Consider the following 18,120-nt stretch of genomic DNA (forward strand, 5'->3'; position numbering starts at 1 on the left):
CCGATAAGTTTGACTGACCAGGCCCCAATTTGTCGGGTCGAGCCGCCCCCTTCCTCACGAGCGCTCCCAGCAGCCCCTACATTGAGTGCCTACACAGCTGCGCGGACAGCCACATAAACATGTAAACAGGCCTGTGAATTCAGTGAAGTCTTGTCCTACATGTTTTGCTCACCATAACACAATGTGTTGTATGTGTGCAAAAGAAGGCCATGTCCAAGCAGTTTGTTTGCAATGGCACAAAAATGCCAATTTTGCCTGCTCCCAGAAAAAACAAGCTCATACCCATGCAGCGAACATTGTGTTTTCTAAACCTACAACAGGTTCTGACAAAAGTAAGATTAAGATTATGTCTCATTCTCGCCCTAGAGCTGTGCAATGACGTTCTAACCAAATATTTGTCTCATTAAGCATTGCTGGCAATCGTGTTAACTTTCAGTTTGACACAGGTGACTCAGTGACTTTGTTTAATCATGCCACGTACAAACAGTTAGGCTCACGATGCCTTTCTAAATCAAGTGCTCGTTGGAGGTTGTTTGTGGGAGGATACCAAACAGCGAGGTCATCGGTCTCATCGGATTAAGAAAGGATGGGGAAGGAAGTCGACCATGCCCTTGCAAAGGAACAATCCCAGTATTTGCCTGGAGCGATTTAGGGAAATGACAACATTTTCGGTTTAGATGCCTTTGATCTGTTTGGCCTTAGCAACCAAGACAATGCACTTCCCATATCAGCTTGTGATCCAAAAGAAAGTGTTGCTAGCTTGGTTAAAGAATTTCCTGAACTATTTTCAAGAGGAATGGAAAAAGCTAATAACTTTGTAGTGCATGTTACATTTTCTAGGTCCGGACCATTCCAATTGCTTTACGAGACAAAGTAGCCAGTTAATTGAAAGAATTGCAAGATAATGGTGTGGCAGTGTAATTGCTCCCATTCAAGCTAGGCAGTGGACAAATCCTCTCATTTTGTTGCCTAAGCCCTCTGGTGACATCCGCATTTGTGTTGACTTCAAGTCTACAGTCAACCCACAGACAGTAGTTGACACTTATCCATTAGCTTGCCCTGAGGAAATCATGGACAGCCTTGGTGCGGGATGTTACTTTTCTAAGATAGATTTGTGTGATGCATACTTGCAAATTACATTGGATGAAGAATCACAGAAATTGTTTGTTGTAAATATACACTTAGGACTATTCAAGTATTTGTGTTTGCCCTTTGGCAGTGCTTTGGCACCTGCCATTTTTCAGTGTTACTTGGAGCAGCTGACTGCAAAAGTGCAATTTTGTTCAAACTACCTTGATGATATTGTCGTCTCAGGCTGTATGCCAGAGGAACACAGTGCCAATTTGCGTACTCTTTCTCGAGTGTCGTCAGAAGCAGGACTCAAGTATTGTCTCAAAAGTGCGATTTTTTTTTCAAACTGAACTCAAGTACTTTGGCCATATGATAAACAGTCTGGGTGTGCACCCCCTCCAATCTCATTTGCTTGCAATCCCTGACCTGCCTGTTCCTCACAATGTATCTGAACTGCAGTCAGTACTAGCCCACATGACATACTACAATCGGTTCATACCGAATGCTGCTCAGATTGTGGCTTCATTGCATCATTTGCATTGGAAATATGCACCTTTTGTGTGGACTAAAGACTGTCAAGACATTTCAGAAATTCAAAAATGCCTTGCTCATTGACAGATGTTTAGTACATTTTGACCCTGCCTAGCCAGTAGTTTTGCAAGTCGATGCTTCTTCCTACGGAATCAGCGCTGTGCTTTTGCACAGAATAGGTGCACAAGACAAACCTATTGCTTTTGCCTCAAAGTTGTTAACTCAAACTCAGTGCAATAATTCTCAAATAGAAAATGTGGCTCTCACTATTGTGTATGGTGCGACAAATTTGTATGGTTGCAAGTTCTATTTAGGGGCAGATCACAAGCCTTTGCAGTCCTTGTTTCATCCATCAAAGCTGGTTCCTACACGCACTGCTTAAAAATTGCAATGATGGACTTTTGTTGCTTTCACAGTATCAGTATGAAATTGTGTACAGACCTATGGCAAAGCATGGCAATGCAGGTGCCCTATTTCACCTTCCAATTGGCCCACACTCTGATTGTAATGAATCTGCTGCATCTTGTTGCCAAATCAATGTGCAGGACTCAGAATTGCTGGAAACTTTTCCCTTGCACTATGGAAAAACTGCACAGGTCACAGAAGCAGAACTAGATCTCAAGATTTTGTTGCATTACATTTGAACGTCTTCGCCTTGCTCATTGAACAGTATCCAGAACTCAGTTGTTTGCTGATATATTGCACGTTGGCATAACCCTTCAGTTCAACAATGTGTGACTGAAAATGACAGTGGACAATCGCTTGTGCTTATTCCCAAAGTATTACAAAAGGATGGGTTGTGACTGCTCCACCAGAACATTGGGGAATTGTTTGCACTAAACAGTTAGTGTGATGGCACTGTACTTGGGAGTGCATAGACGCCCACATTGAACAAATGATGTCGTGCATGTGGGGAAAACCAATCCACTCCGCCACAGACATTCTCAGCTTGACCTAAGACTCAATCGCCATAACAAGGAGTGCACACAGACTTTGCAGGGCCATTCTGAAACACTCATTGGCTCATAATGGTAGACTCTTTTAGCAAGTTCCCATTGGTGGTGCCTATAAACTCTACATCATGTAGCCCCATTCAAGTGTTGTCATCGATATTTTGCATAGAAGGTTTGCCAGAAGTACTTGTGTCGGACAAAGGACAACAGTTCACTTCACATGATTCTGAACAGTTTTGTGAATGAAATGGCATTTGTCATCAAACAAGTGTTCCGTTTCACCCACAGTCCAATGGAGAAGCACAATGCTTCGTATGCACTTTCAAGCAACAGATGGCCAAGCTTTGCTCCACCCACACACGGGGAAAGGCACTGTAGCTCTTTCTCGCCAGCTATTGCTCCCACCCTTGAGACGGATAATCACTGGTGCAACTTCTGCAAGGCTGCCGCCATTGGATGGGGTGCTACACCCACCACAGCATCCGGCACTGCCAATGGTCCGCAAGTATAACTTTACGCCGCGGGATATCATTCTCTTCAGGATTTATGGCAACTGTGGGTACTGGGAAAGAGGCGTAATCCAGGAATGCATTGGTTCTTATATGTATTTGATTGCAGATACCAATGGTTTGCAGGGCCCCACCACCAGAACCAACTCCGCGCATGTCATTTGCCCCATGATTCTGCATCTTTTCTTCCCCCTGATCCACAGTTTCACAGGACTGCGTGGCCTTCACATCCGCCTGCTGGTGCCACCAGGGCACCACAGGAAGAGCGGATGGATGATGCACCATAGCCCCTGCGTCCCCACTCGCTGACTCCATGGACCTGAACTCACCAACGCTGTCGCCGTCATTGCCCCAAGAGACGCCCTCAGGCCTGGACGTGTGCCCTGGAAGCAGTTTTCAGGAGGATTTTCCTACTGCTTCGCAAGCCAGATGGTGGGGTACAGTTGGAAGTATTCCATCCTCAAAGGCTACGGGTACTGGTTCATCTCTATGTCCAGCGTCCTGCCTCCCTCCCCGTTGTTCACAGCCTCAATGCATGACAATGATGCGACATTTCGGGGAGGGAAGGTGTTGGAGGGGAGCAGGAGGAATGTGCTGGTGTAAGATGGCACCAGAACACCAGGCGACAAAGAGGTTGCGAGAAGATTGATAGAGGCCAAAGACAGACTCGCACGAAATGCGCCACCAATGCCCTCTCGGCCACCAATATTTTAGAAGTGGACCAGAGGGCCCAGTCTGTCATCCAGTGAGTCACCGAGACATCAGTTGCAGCCCAGTCACTTGCAGTCACAGCCAGTCGCAGGCAACATGTAGTGACCAGAGTAGTGTTCAGAGCAGACTTGAACTTCACCAGCAGTGAGGCTAATGTGGTCTATTACGAAGAGCTTGTACTACAACACTTGGACTATGTTGAGGTAAGTAATTTTCTATCCTTATGAGTAAGGAACCCAGTTAATATATGCGTGCAGTTTGTGTTATAGAAGAGGATACCGGCCACCAAACAACATCCTCTCCTTGCTTCCCACGGTACAGCTCTACAGTGACCGAGATGACAGAAAAGTAACATTGAACGACAGTTGTGGGAAGCAGGCATGTTTATGATGTGTATACTATATGCACAATTCTCTGTATAATATTGTTACACATTGTTTTCTCTGGAACAGGACTATTTGTTCTGTTGGCATATAGTATTATACCACCTGTTGTGAGACTGAAGGGAGAAATTGCACAGTGTGTGCACATTGGCACCTTCATCACCTAGAGCCTTTATTAGTCAGGAATTCTAAACAAGTTAACAGGCTGAACGTTGGTGGAAATTTCTCCAATTAATTTCCAGGGACCACTTCAGATTTTTCTCCAATGGAAAAGTTTGGATTAAGATAATACATGAAGAAATAAGCAGACATTGACACACCAACTGCCAAAACAGTGTCATATCAAAATTATTGTATCCGCTGTAAGCCAAATAACATTATGGTCACCATTACTATTAAGTTGGATCAATACAAACACTGAAGAGTCTGAGAAGAGAGTCAGATCTGTCTACCTGCTATGACACTATCAGAGGAATGGTCAGCAAACTGCAGTGGGAGACATTACAAGGAAGACAGAGTCGGACATAGGATTACTCTTAAAATTTTGGGAGCATACATACATTACATAAAAACATACATAAACAGGGTGTATACGGGGACAAGGAAAAAAAATTCCCGGACTATTTCCGGATTTCTCCCGGATATCCCGTTTAAAAAATATGCTTTTTCCACGGCGAAAATACGCTTTTTCTGTGCTAAGTGACAGTAGGTTTTCCGTAGATTTTCCCTCGGAACTGTAAAACTTATCAATCCTTTGAATGGTTAACGTTTTATACAATCGCGCAGAGCTTCCCGGAAAAAAAAAAGAAAAGACGGGACAGAGAAGTTTTGGAGAGACTTAATAAAAAAAAAAGGAGAGAAGTTTTGGAAAGACCTTTGATTTGCAGGAACATATACGCTGCATATTTTCGTATTACGGAATTATAAATTCGAATTGCACCAAACACAGCGCGTTAGTTTCCAGAGTGTTGAAACCGAGGTTGCGATGTCCTTTTGTAAGCGAGTCATACCTCAAAGCCACGAGATCTCGTCAGCCGATGACAACAGCTATTCAGAGCATAGGACACGTGTTATAGTCAGCCAATAGCAAGATCACTGGTTACATAGCGCGAACACGCAAGAGGAAAAGTTAACGGTTTACATTAATGTACACAGTACCGTATATCTACATGAAAAGCTAAGCTTTCACATATAATTTTGGTCTCTAAGATTAACACGCTACAACAGAAGCTAAGCTTTCACATGTAATACTGATTTTTTTTGTGAGTGTTATACTTTAAGATACATCACACAAATGTGCAAGTAAATTTAAAATTCTGACATAAATGTCTCAGCTCGAAATTCTTGTAAGTGCTGGTCCTCAAACTGTTCAGTTTTGAACGCTTTGTGATTTAGATATCCATCCACTTTCTCACACGGAACATAATTCATCTTGCGTAAAAAGAAATTTACTTTGAAAGTAACGCTTTTCTAACCACCGTGCGCAATACTATCCGGAGACTGTTAGAAATAGGTTCGATTTACCAGTTGCCAGAGAGCGCCAGAAAAGTAGGCATTATTGTGCGTGTGCAACTGTAGTGGTGTAGGAAGCTCGCATGTTCATGTGTATAAAGCACTAACAGAGCTTGCATCACACCATAAAAGAAACAGGGCGTCGGAGGGTACTCCAAAGAGCATCGGAATTTTGTAAACCATACTAAAATGCATAATTCGGCTTCAGTGCAAATTGGCTTTTTCCAGATTGACAATGAAGTAGGTCGCATCTGATATTAAGCTTTTCAGTGTGGTTTTTGGGATGTAAATTTTCTTGGAGTACCAGTACTCTGAGATCTCATTTTTGGTTCTTTATTATGGCATAATGCCATATATGGCAGATGATGATAACATGCACTTGAAATTCAGCAAACAGTTGGAACTAGGCAATACTGTAGAATGAAACACTTCGTTTCAAATAAAATGATTGCCTCAGCGGAAAGATTAATAAAGCCAAATTTCTTTAGCAAACTTGCAAAATTAACTTCACTGTTCTGCAAGGCGATTAATGCTTGACTGCTACAAACTTGGGAATAAAATAAAATCAGAAAACTGAAATTAATAATATATTTTTGCCCTCCGTAATTATGTGAATGTATTTTAATTCACTTGATAGCTCCCGGCCACAGAAATCCCATTTTGTTTTCATTTGCCGTGGGAGTTGTACACGAAGAGAAGCAGCGAAATCACTTAACGTAAACACGGGTCACGTGGAGACTAACCCCCTCCCCACTACAACTCAGACAACTCTGTGCAAGCGCGAATCTGGCAGCTAGGGCGCGCGAGAAAAATTTTTCTCGTTTGCATCTGGCTGCTTGCTGCTACTACCGATACAGCTAACAGCCAAACTTCAAGTAGCGGGAGAAGGTACTGCTTATACGCGAGTCAAATGCACATGTGCAACAGACCGCTGGCACTAGGGTCAAATGAACCTAATGTGAACAGTTGTGACGTCATGCTCATAGCAAGCAGTTTATTGTTACGAAGAATTATAGTCTGTGCCCTATGGCCTTTGACATATTTTTGCTATTTGCAGACGTTTGTGTATGCACGGTGTTTTGTTGTTGTAAATTGCACATTTCCTTTGCCACTAAAGTTTTATTTTTTCCCTGTCGTTTATATTTTCTTACTGCAGTATCGTTCTCCAGTAGCAGGATACAATAACATTCTTTGCTAGAGAATCAATTCTGCAGTCAAAAATTACAAAAATTTAACTGAAAGCTAAAACAATGAAAAATTCCCGGAATTCCGAAAAATTCCCGGGTTTTTCCTGGTTTTCTCCAGGATGAAAAAATTCCCGGGATTTTCCCGGATTTCCCGGGTCGTATACACCCTGATAAATATATACATACAACCATACGTATATCTTTATAGACTTGAATATCTAATTTTACCATCACGATCATTATGTAAAAAGTATGTGTAAAGGAATCACCAAATTATTTTTCTGCAAATAATCTTCAGATAGGCAGGAATATAACAACTCACCACAAAATGTCACACAACATTTTTTGCCAACATATGCCTATATACAAGTAGTAGCACTTGCCAGGGCTATGGTGGTGTCTTTCTAATAGATGTGACAGCAGCATCTGGAACTTTCCAAAGAGGGCTGCAGTGATATGCATGGAAAGCTGAGTCTGGCAGCTCACTGTAGCTCTGGGCCACTGTGGGATGGAGTGATATCAAGTGCCTATATTAGTCGGCGCCACGTTTAAAACTGGCACTCCCAGCTTCTTAGAACCTTTGTTTTTGCTCGATATTTCCTACTAAATGTGTACCCCTGGTCTATTAAAATTGTTGCGGTTTATTCTAATCTTACAAACTTCCTTTATAACGGTATCCCAATATAACGGCGCAACAGCGAAGATTCTGGAATTTTCAAATTTTAGTTTGTACCAAATGGTAAGACAGTATGGAGCTTTGGTAAGTGAGGTCATATGACGATTTATTCTGAAAAATATTGTCACATTCTCAAATCAATATAGATGCAAAATATGAAAGGTGAATCTATTGCCCCATTAGCTACATGCAGCTGACACTTCGCCAGTGTGTGAGCATTGGACACACACTGCCACAACTGGCAGTGGTCTCAATCTAGACTTTAGCCCAGGAGACAAACTAATGTTAACAAAAATATGTTACACAGAGTAACTGATAAATAAAACTTTAGTTTTAATGACAGTTCTAAAGCTGCCACTGCTCTACAGCATTTCTGATGTGCAAGGTCAGCTACAGTATTAATCTGAAGTTGTACAATTTCTGACATTTCAGCTGTAGGGAGCTGGAAACACATGCATTGTTGTCATTCAACTTGCTTATATTGACAGCACTGTAAGAACTGTAAATAGTAGCAATCGATAATCGATACCAACTACAACTGTGACTGAGTCGAGAAGCACAGACCTCTGAGTCCAAAACAGTTCCTTTGGTTTATGCAGACAATATTATGTTACTTTTAAGTTAATGGTGATTTATGAAGCAGAGGTCACATACAACTTTGCAGCATGAAGATAATTTGTGTCAAAGAAGTGAATGTTTGAAGGTGGTGTTTAATGAACATACTAAAAAAAAGCCACCTCTACTTGCCAAGTAGGAATGGTTTCACGAAATGGAGCAGCAGGTTGCTCAGTACATGAAAGGGAAGTGCAGTGAAGGCTTCCCAATTACTTGAGAAATTATCCCAATAAAGGCAGTAGAAATAAGAAAGCATTTTCCAACTGCATATGTTCCAGAATTCAAAGCAAGTACTGGCTGGTGCTTGAGGATGGACAGGGTTTACTTCAAGTCACCGAACAATGCTTGCTCAGTGGTTCCCCACAGCATATGGCAAAAACTACTTGCATACAGTGTCATACAATCATTTGAAGGAAACAGCATGACTATTTGTTAGGTCATATGGTAAGCGATGATCAGATGTCTGTCTATTTTGATGTGATGTCAAAGATTACTGTTGATGTGGAGGGGATTAAAAGAGTTTGTATAAGAAGTTCTGGCAATGAAAAAGCCAGATAACAGTAATGTTGGTACACTACCAAGGTGAAGGAAGATGCCCCCATTAGCCATTCTTTGATAGTGAAATGAAACCTACTCGCAGATATTTTTGATATTTTAAGACGCAAACAAAATGGAATGTTGATAAGTGACCTGTTGCTAGATTGGTTGAAAGTTGTTTGGACCAGAATACTACACACTTTGCTTAGCAGAAGGAGAATGGTGCTTGATTCTTTGAGAGGACAATTCTACCAGGAAGTTAAGTATCTGATAGCAAAGAACAACACAGATCTGGTAAGAATTCCTGGCAACATGACATCACAACTTCAAATAATGGATGATGATGTGAACAGACCTTTCGAGGCTCACCTGTGACAGCTTTGTAGTGAGTGGCTTATCCAAGGATACCATGCCTACACTACAGCAGACAGTTAAAGAAACCCTAAATATCTACGCTTGGCCAAAGGATCCTTACTGCCCATGGCAGAATCTGAAGTGAATCTATTATGAGGGGATTCACAAAAAGTACTACATATCCAATGCTATGGATGGTTCACAAGATGATATGATATGGGAGGAGTATCAGGAACGAAAAAACACCAGTACGCTTAAAAATGAAAATAATGATATCAGTGGTGGCGGTGGTGGTGGTGGTGGTGGTGGTGGTGGTGGTGGTCATGGTTAAAAACAGTATACAACAGAATTGTCTGCAAACAAAAAATGAAGCAAAGATAAAAATTAAGAGAAGCCATTTCCTTATCAAAATGTAGACAATAAATGGCACAAATTTAGAATAGTTGTAATGCTAACTCTTTTAGGCGTAAGTTTTATATCAACAAAAAGCTTATTCATCAGAACAAAATATATTAAATACAATTTTCTCAGTGAGTCTTAAAACATAAAAAAAGTGGGGGTCATACTATATTCAGTGTCATCATCTAGTCGAGCAAATATGGTATTTTGCCAGCCACTTTGCTTTCACTTAAAATGTAAAAATTGAAATTCAATTTCAAATAATAATTTTATAGTAACTTACTTTTTGTTATCAGTGTGCTCTATATCCAACCACATCACATCCATTGGTAGGTTGTATTCATCAAATTTGGCATCAACATTTCTTACATCGTCTTGGTCGTTGTAATTCCATCTTGACTGGTGATATCCTATAGCAAAGTACTAAAAAAAAATTAAAAGCTTACAAAAATTTCTGTTATACAAGGAACTACAACACCAACATTCTCTTTAACATGACAGTTATATTCTATACAAACTTTTGCAAAATCCTGAAAAAAATTGACATTTCTGTAGTCAGTGCAATCTATAACTAAGCTTAAGTTATGACTAAACCATTGTCCATCACATACTTTCTCACCAGGTATTACTTCTACACTGTAAGATACTATCTGTGAAGCTTACAGGAATGAGAATAAAGTTTCAGATCATAAAGTGTATTATAGATGAAGGGGATGGGGGGGGGGGGGGGAGAGGGGGGGGGGGAGAGAGAGGGGGGGAGAGAGAGAGAGAGAGAGAGAGAGAGAGAGAGAGAGGATAGTGCCTAAATCTGTCAAAGTTTTAGTTCATACACCAGAATGAAATTTTGTTTCGTAAAGCATTAGGCCTGAACCTTTCTAAAGGTATAGAAGTAGTGCCAGAATTTATCACACCACTATATATATACACTTCAAAAATATTTCCACAACCAGACAGGGGTGAATTTCAATTACACAGAGAGTAACGTTTGATTACTGAGAAAATATACTGTAAATGATGCTACAGAATGAAAGGTTTAATTCTTTAATTCCAACACATCTTTCTTATTACATCATAAATCCATAACGGCTCTTTGTAGAAAACTGTGGGGTGTGGGGAGCGGTTAGGGCAATCTCACACTACATTAGTGTTGTGTTCAAACAGCTGATCAAATGACAGAACTAGTACACATGACTTAGTTGCTACAGCGAAGTGCACATGAAGTGCCAGCGTAAATACTACACCTTTCTTAATCAATGATCTCAGCTGCAGCTGTCCTGTGGAGGGGGTGACTATGTCAGTTGACACTCTGCGTGCCTAATCATCCATGATAAACTATGAATCCATAAGTTTCACTGAAAAGATTCTGCCGCTATACACCAGTTCCTGGGTCATCACTGATGAGTTACAGAAATCGCCATCAACCTGCTGGCCAACTGGAGGCTTGACCAGCAAGGCAAAGGAGCTGTTTGTCACCATCCGCCATTGTAAGGTGGAGCCACTGTTGCTGCTCACCCCAATTACTGCAACCAACACTGATGCTGTTGCCTGTCTCATAGCTGGAAGTTGCGAGTTGAACTTTTTATGGCAACAAGTATTTCAGGCTAGCGTGTAGGGCAAGTCTCCTGGATGCATGTCTTTGATGTCAATGAGAGCACTTCGAAGATCAGCTCGCATAGCTGCTGTCCACTGTGTCCAGTGTGTGCCTTGCAGGCTACGACATCAGGAGCACCAACTGGGTGTGACGTAACAGTTGTCACACGAGCCGTCTACTAGCAGCAGTACCACCTTCCACTGCTGACAGGGTCCACATACAATCAGTCCAACTGAGCTACCAGATCTCTGGGAAGACGCCTCTGAGTTTCTGGGCAATAGATATGTCACTGGAAGGAATGTTTTCTCGGCACTCTTCAAGTAAGCAGGTTCTCATCTCACACTGCTCAGCACAATCCTGATAACTGTGGGAGTTTAGACCAGTACCCTGTATCTGGTGTCAGCAAGTGGATGCCAGCGGTTGAGACAACTAGGCCTGGTGCAACACCCACACATTTACAGCAGCAGTAGCAGCTGCTAGCACTGTCTGCACAGCTCTGCTGTAAGGTCAACGGCTACGGATTGCAGTTCGCTGCATGTAGTGTGATATTTGTTGCCCTTCTTCTTGTGTCTTTTGTAGTGGCCATTTTGAGTCATACAGATCTCCACAGTACGTTAAAAGTGTCACTTGTAAGCCCTCAAGAACCTATGGATCTGGCTTTGTTCCGTGGAAATAGTAGGGTGGTTTGCCTGCAGCCAGTGAGATGTCCGTATTGTCATTTGTCCGAGCATGAGATGCCACTCGCATTGCATCAGTTACATATAGCATGTATAAAAGGTATGGTCACAAGACACAGCAGGGGACAGTCCCATTGGGCTAAGATAAGGTGCAAAGATTAAGTGCAGTTTTGTTCTTATTTGTGTATTGGGTGTATTGTTTCCTTATTTTTCTTGTATAATGGCAGACATGCAGGCAGTGACCTTGAATGACACAGTGGAAGCCCTGAAGGAGCAAATAGCCACATTTTTGGAGACAACAACAGAACAAGAGCCTGACAATGAGCCATTGCATAGGAGAGTTAGGGATAGGAAACCACTGGTGGACAAGTATGTTCTGATCCAGGGGAGACCAAAACTGTGTTGAGTGAAGCCACCTTCAGTTGATCCTGTAGCAGCTAACCTTATATTTTTGGGGAAGCAACATAGGACATATCTGCTTTTATTGCCAATGTGAAGTCTGCTGCTGATTTCCAAAAATGATTGGAGGAAATGGTCTGCAATAAACACATAACTAAAGGAAATCAACATTGCCACGTGGAGGCAGGGTGATTGTGGTGTTTTCTTGTCTGAGGGGTAGTGTTATAGATGTGGGCTTAGGGGCCACATCAGGAAGTAATATCAGCTGAAATGTTATAAAATGTGGGAAGGTGGAACATAAGGCACATAATGACTGGAAGAAAACATGGGACAAGCAATGTCCGAATAATTGGTTCTTACATGGGAATGGGAGTCTCTCATCCATTGGACAGCAATGCCAGTAGAACACGAGACTGCACAAGTGTATGTAGAGACAGAATGCTCCTTGCTAGGCAAAGAGAATAGTAAGGAACATAAATTTCTAGTGGCACAGTGGCTCACGTATCGGACATCAGTCTGGATCTCTCAGGCAGAAAAAGACTGATGTCTCCACAGCATAGGCTGTGGGGGTGGGTGATAATTATGTGAGGCCATTAGGGACAACACTGCCCAGTTTTCATGTGGGAAATAAGCATTTTTGGGAGGATGTGGAAATGTCGTCACATATTGAGGAAGGATACTGTGCGATCCTGGGACTAGACTTTCTTGTTAAATATCACAGAAAAATGTACCCATCACAGCACACAATTGAACTTGATGGGACATTGTTTCCACTATGCATCAGCCGCAAGTTTTATTATGTCGCAAGGTGAAGGTGGTATCAAACAAACTGTAGACAGAGGCACTGAACACCAATTCACACGATACAGTACCGCAAGGTACAGGGAAGTTGATCAGGGTTAGCACGGGCACGGACTTACCAAAGGGTTTATTATGTGTTGTAGAGCCATTGGAAATTAATGAAGAATTGGACAAGCCACATTGTTTTGTATGCATAAATATAGCACACATCAGTGAAGCAAATGGAGATTTTATTGTTCCAGTCAGACTCAATAATTTTGACATGGATAAAATGAATCTGCCAAAGAGTTTGTTGATTGCCAAGTTAGATGTTTTAGAGGAAAGTGACACATATAGGTAAAGTGAGTACCTCTGCCGCAAGCAAACCTTCAACACATTTGCATTACATGAAAAAGTAAAACAATTACGAGAATACAATAAGAAAGCAATGGAAGCCTTGTTACTGCAGTTCATGAATTTATTTAATCCAAGTTTTCCATTACCAGCAGTGTCAGTCATACTGCACACAATACCAGCAGGGAATAACGTTGCATACAGAATTCTGAAATGTAAGCAACTGGTAATGTAAGAATTTATTAACCAATGGCTACCAAACAATATTACTGAATATAGTTATAGTCCGTGGAGAGCACCAGTCATTTTGGTCCCAAAGAAGTCACCAGATAGTACAAAAGAAACACTAGGCAAGTGCGAGTAGAACTTGTGTTCTGAGGGTTCCATACCATGAGCGGTGCATGGCTGCTTACTCGCTTCCCCATTAGCCACACAGACGTCTGAGCATGCTCAGAACACTCGCCACTGCATGGAGCAGAGAATATCAAACAGACGCTCTCAATTCCACAGCAATGGGTCATGCCACAAGAGACATCATTATAATGGAAGCATACATAATCAACAGAAAACACTTGCATGGCTAAAACTTATCATTTTATGTTTGCATGCAATAAAATTTTTCTATTACTCAGCATTTAACACATCAATATTTTTCACACACTTAGAGCCAAAATGGTGTCCCTCAGTTCTGACACCCCAGACAAATGTCCAAGTTGCCCACTCCTAGAGTGGTCTCTGACTACAAGTGCAAAGCTTCCTTGTAAATCTGTCTACTATTAAGAAAAACCATATCCAAGTTTCAACGACTGTTCCTGACACTAGCCTGGACATACAAGAAGAAGCGGGCAGGGGACTTCAGTTTATATACGTAGAGACAGAGGATTTAATATTTCTTATTTACTTACTAAAACATGACTATAGCTTACATTTTATATTTGCATGCAGTAATACTTTTCTATTATGCTTTTGACAGATGACGAATGCAACGTTAAGCTCTAATGAAAAACATATCTTTTGTGATGTAATTAAAATTTAATAATTTTTGGATTTTTTCCTTTATTCATGCTGTAAAAACCTGCTTCTTGCCAAATTTCATGATTCTAGATAAATGGGTTTCCAAATATCAAAATACGTGTTATAAATGGCACACTGATTTAGAAACTTAAAGTTTTCGCAATGCCAAGGAACCACAGACCTTAGCATTTGACAAATTTCTGCTTGATGCATCTAACTCAACAGCTGGATGGACAGACACGAAGACAACAACATGATTCTATAATGATTCCACTTTTATCAACTGAGGTATGGAATCATAAAAGTACACAATTTGCTGTGACTGCCAACACCTGAATGCATGAACAATCACTGATGCATATGCCTTACCAAATGTAATGGAGACTTTGGACAATTTGGATCACTGTAAATATTTCTCCACCATGGATTTCAAGAGCTGGTTTCATTAACTGATGATAGCACCAGAAGATCAGCCAAAGACAGCGTCTACCATCCCATGGGGCCATCTTCAGTACTGCTGACTGTCATTTGGACTCAAGAACGCACCCACAACTTTTCGAAGGTTGCTGGATGGGTACATAGAGGACCAAAGCCGAAACAACGTATGGTTTATGTTGATGACATCATAGTGTTTTCAAGGACATGGAAGAACATGTATGGTGGCTGGAGGAAGTGTTCAAAAGACTGTGGATAACACGACTAATTCTAAGTATTCCTAAATGTCATTTTGCAGCAACAGAAGTACAACTGTCTTGGGCATGTGATTAGTCAGGATGGTGTGATGAGATCCACGCTTAATCTCAGCAGTTCGAAACTTCTCATAACCAGAGTCAGCTAAACAATCGGAGCTAAACAATTGGAATCTTTCTTAGTTCTCTATAATCATCATCATAAATTTGTGAAGAACTCTACTGAAATTGCCAAACTTCTGAAGAATTTCTTATACAGGGTGTTACAAAAAGGTACGGCCAAACTTTCAGGAAACATTCCTCACACACAAATAAAGAAAAGATGTTATGTGGACATGTGTCCGGAAACGCTTAATTTCCATGTTAGAGCTCATTTTAGTTTCGTCAGTATGTACTGTATTTCCTTGATTCACCGCCATGATTTCGTACGGGATACTCTACCTGTGCTGCTACAACATGTGCCTTTACAAGTACGACACAACATGTGGTTCATGCACGATGGAGCTCCTGCACATTTCAATCAAAGTGTTCATACGCTTCTCAACAACAGATTCGGTGACCGATGGATTGGTAGAGGCAGACCAATTCCATGGCCTCCATGCTCTCCTGACCTCAACCCTCTTGACTTTCATTTATGGGGGCATTTGAAAGCTCTTGTCTGCGTAACCCGGTACCAAATGTAGAGACTCTTTGTGCGCGTATTGTGGACGGATGTAATACAATACGCCATTCTCCAGGGCTGCATCAGCGCATCAGGGATTCCATGCGACGGAGAGTGGATGCTTGTATCCTCGCTGACGGAGGATATTTTGAACATTTCCTGTAACAAAGTGTTTGAAGTCACGCTGGTACGTTCTGTTGCTGTGTGTTTCCATTCCATGATTAATGCAATTTGAAGAGAAGTAATAAAATGAGCTCTAACATGGAAAGTAAGCATTTCCGGACACATGTCCACATAACATATTTTCTTTCTTTGTGTGTGAGGAATGTTTCCCGAAAGTTTGGCCGTACCTTTTGTAACACCCTGCATAAAAGAGAAAATTTTAATGAACTGTCAAAGGTCAGTGTTTGATACTTTGAAACAAGTGTTACTGTCAAGTTCCAAAGTTTGAAAAAGAATTCACTCTGTCTTCCAATGCAAGCAATACAGAGGTTGGTTGTGTCCTTGGCCAGAATATAGGTAATGAAGAACACAATGTGGCATGCACCTCGCTGAACAAAGCAGAGTGAAATTATTCCACAACTGAGAAGGATATGCTGGTAGTTACCTATCTTATTTCTTTCTTTTGCTGTTATTTATGTGACCAAAAGTTTAAAGTAGTGACAGTTCAAGCCACATTAAAATGGTTACTAGGACTGAAGGGCCCTTCCAGTATACCGACAAAATGGGCCCTACAACTGATTATACAGTGTGTTAATGCATAAAGTTAACTGCTGGCACACCAATCAAAAATGAGTGAGCAGAGAGGGCTGTGAAGAAGACGTCAGCCAGTTGCACGCTGACCGACCCCTCTACAGGATGACAACACAATGGCAACGGTCTCTATACGAAAAGGACATAAGCACCAACTGGCTGCGGCCATTTCTATAGCAGCATCAAGATTAGGCACTTCCAGAGCAGCGACTTACGAATTGTACATACTGAAGAGATTTCTTATTTGCATGTCGCCCTTTGCTTGCGGCGCTTCTGTGTTACTGTCAAAGTTAAGTACCGTCATTGCTCATTTTGTAAGAGAACTTATTAATACGATTTGCTTGAACTGTTTGTCTAGCGATCCAGGAAAGCAGGTTTCTTAGACACCCCACATTTGATGAGTAAGCAGGATTCAACGTATTACACAAGACTAGGAAAAGGCATATACCAATGCAGATTGTTTGAGTAGGCAACTGCATTTCTGCAAGGACTGGGCAAAAGCATTGCTGTGTGGCAAAATGACCTAGCGGCTGACACTCTCTGATATTCAAGTCATGATCACAGTTGGTTATGCATGACAGCTTACTGTACAGAACGAAGTGCAGACTCTGAGTGGCAGGACCTGCAGCATTATGGGAAAAAGTTTTGAAACAAGTACATGACCATCTGTTGGGAGGCAATGGTTGACGGAAATCGACTAAAGATGGATTGCTGAATAATTTTAGAGGGGGCCAGGAAATGAGACATTGAACAATGTGCCAGGAAATGTGTACCATGTGAGCAATAGGCAAGTTTTTCTGGAGAGACTGCCACTACATGGTGCAGTGCCAGTTTCTGGGTCATGACCAATGGGGTGCCCAGACCACTATCAACCTGTTGGCCTACTGGAGGCTTGACCAGCAGGCCCAAAAAGCTATTTGCCAACTGCCACAGTGAGGGGAAGCCACTGTTGCCGCTCGTCCCATTCTTGTGGCTGACACTGATGTTGCCAGCCTCTGTCTCGTAAATGGAGGTCATGGGTCGAACTCTGCACAGCAATGAGTATTTCAGGTTGGGCTGGAGGGAGAGTCTCCAGGGTGCACATCTCTGATGTCAATGAGAATGTTTCAGAAATCAGCTCACACAGCTGCTGTCAATCAGCATACAGTGTGGGCTATGACATTGGCTGGGACTGTCTGGGCGTGTCATAACAGCTGTCACATGAGCCATCCACTATGCAACAGTGCTAACAGGCAGATGGGTGCCAGCCACTGTCGACAGGGTCAGGAGACTCAGCTGCCAGCTCTATGGGAAGATGATTAGACATTTCTGAACAACAAATATGGCACTGTGAATGATGTTTTCATGGCACTCTCAAGCATAAGATGATTCTCATCACCATACCCTGCTCAGAACATCCTGACGACTGTCGGGAGTCTTTGATCAGATGCCTATATTAAGAATAAACCTTCAAAAAATTTCTGCAGTTGTTCATGCATAGTTAATAAAGCTCAACTGTAAAACATCCTGAAATGTTTCAGGGCATCCAATTTTACACTTCCTAAGTATTGATGATGGAAACTTATCATATCCATTATCATCACACAACAAAGTTGACAATTTTTCTTTGCTCATTTTGTCTCCATCACACACATCCTCCTTGATAAGATCAGATTTCTGAGAGAACTGAATTGTATAAGACCACAATGTCCCAAACTGAAAATATTTCCTTACATTAGCCTTAGCAAAGTCCTGTTTTTTCAATATTCCACAGACCCATTTCCT

At 41.7% G+C, this 18,120-nt stretch overlaps 1 protein-coding gene across 1 annotated transcript in view; it reads right to left on the reverse strand.

Annotated features, from left to right (window-relative positions):
• The window catches only part of LOC124595503 (neutral alpha-glucosidase AB), a 120,901-nt gene that overhangs the window by 61,010 nt on the left and 41,771 nt on the right, over window positions 1-18,120 (reverse strand). The window contains exon 8 of the mRNA XM_047134266.1: window positions 9,722-9,861. Coding sequence (XP_046990222.1) covers window positions 9,722-9,861 — 140 coding nt within the window. The remainder of the gene's footprint in view (window positions 1-9,721; window positions 9,862-18,120) is intronic.

This window comes from Schistocerca americana, chromosome 2, assembly GCF_021461395.2.
Source record: "Schistocerca americana isolate TAMUIC-IGC-003095 chromosome 2, iqSchAmer2.1, whole genome shotgun sequence".
Taxonomy (NCBI): domain Eukaryota; kingdom Metazoa; phylum Arthropoda; class Insecta; order Orthoptera; family Acrididae; genus Schistocerca; species Schistocerca americana.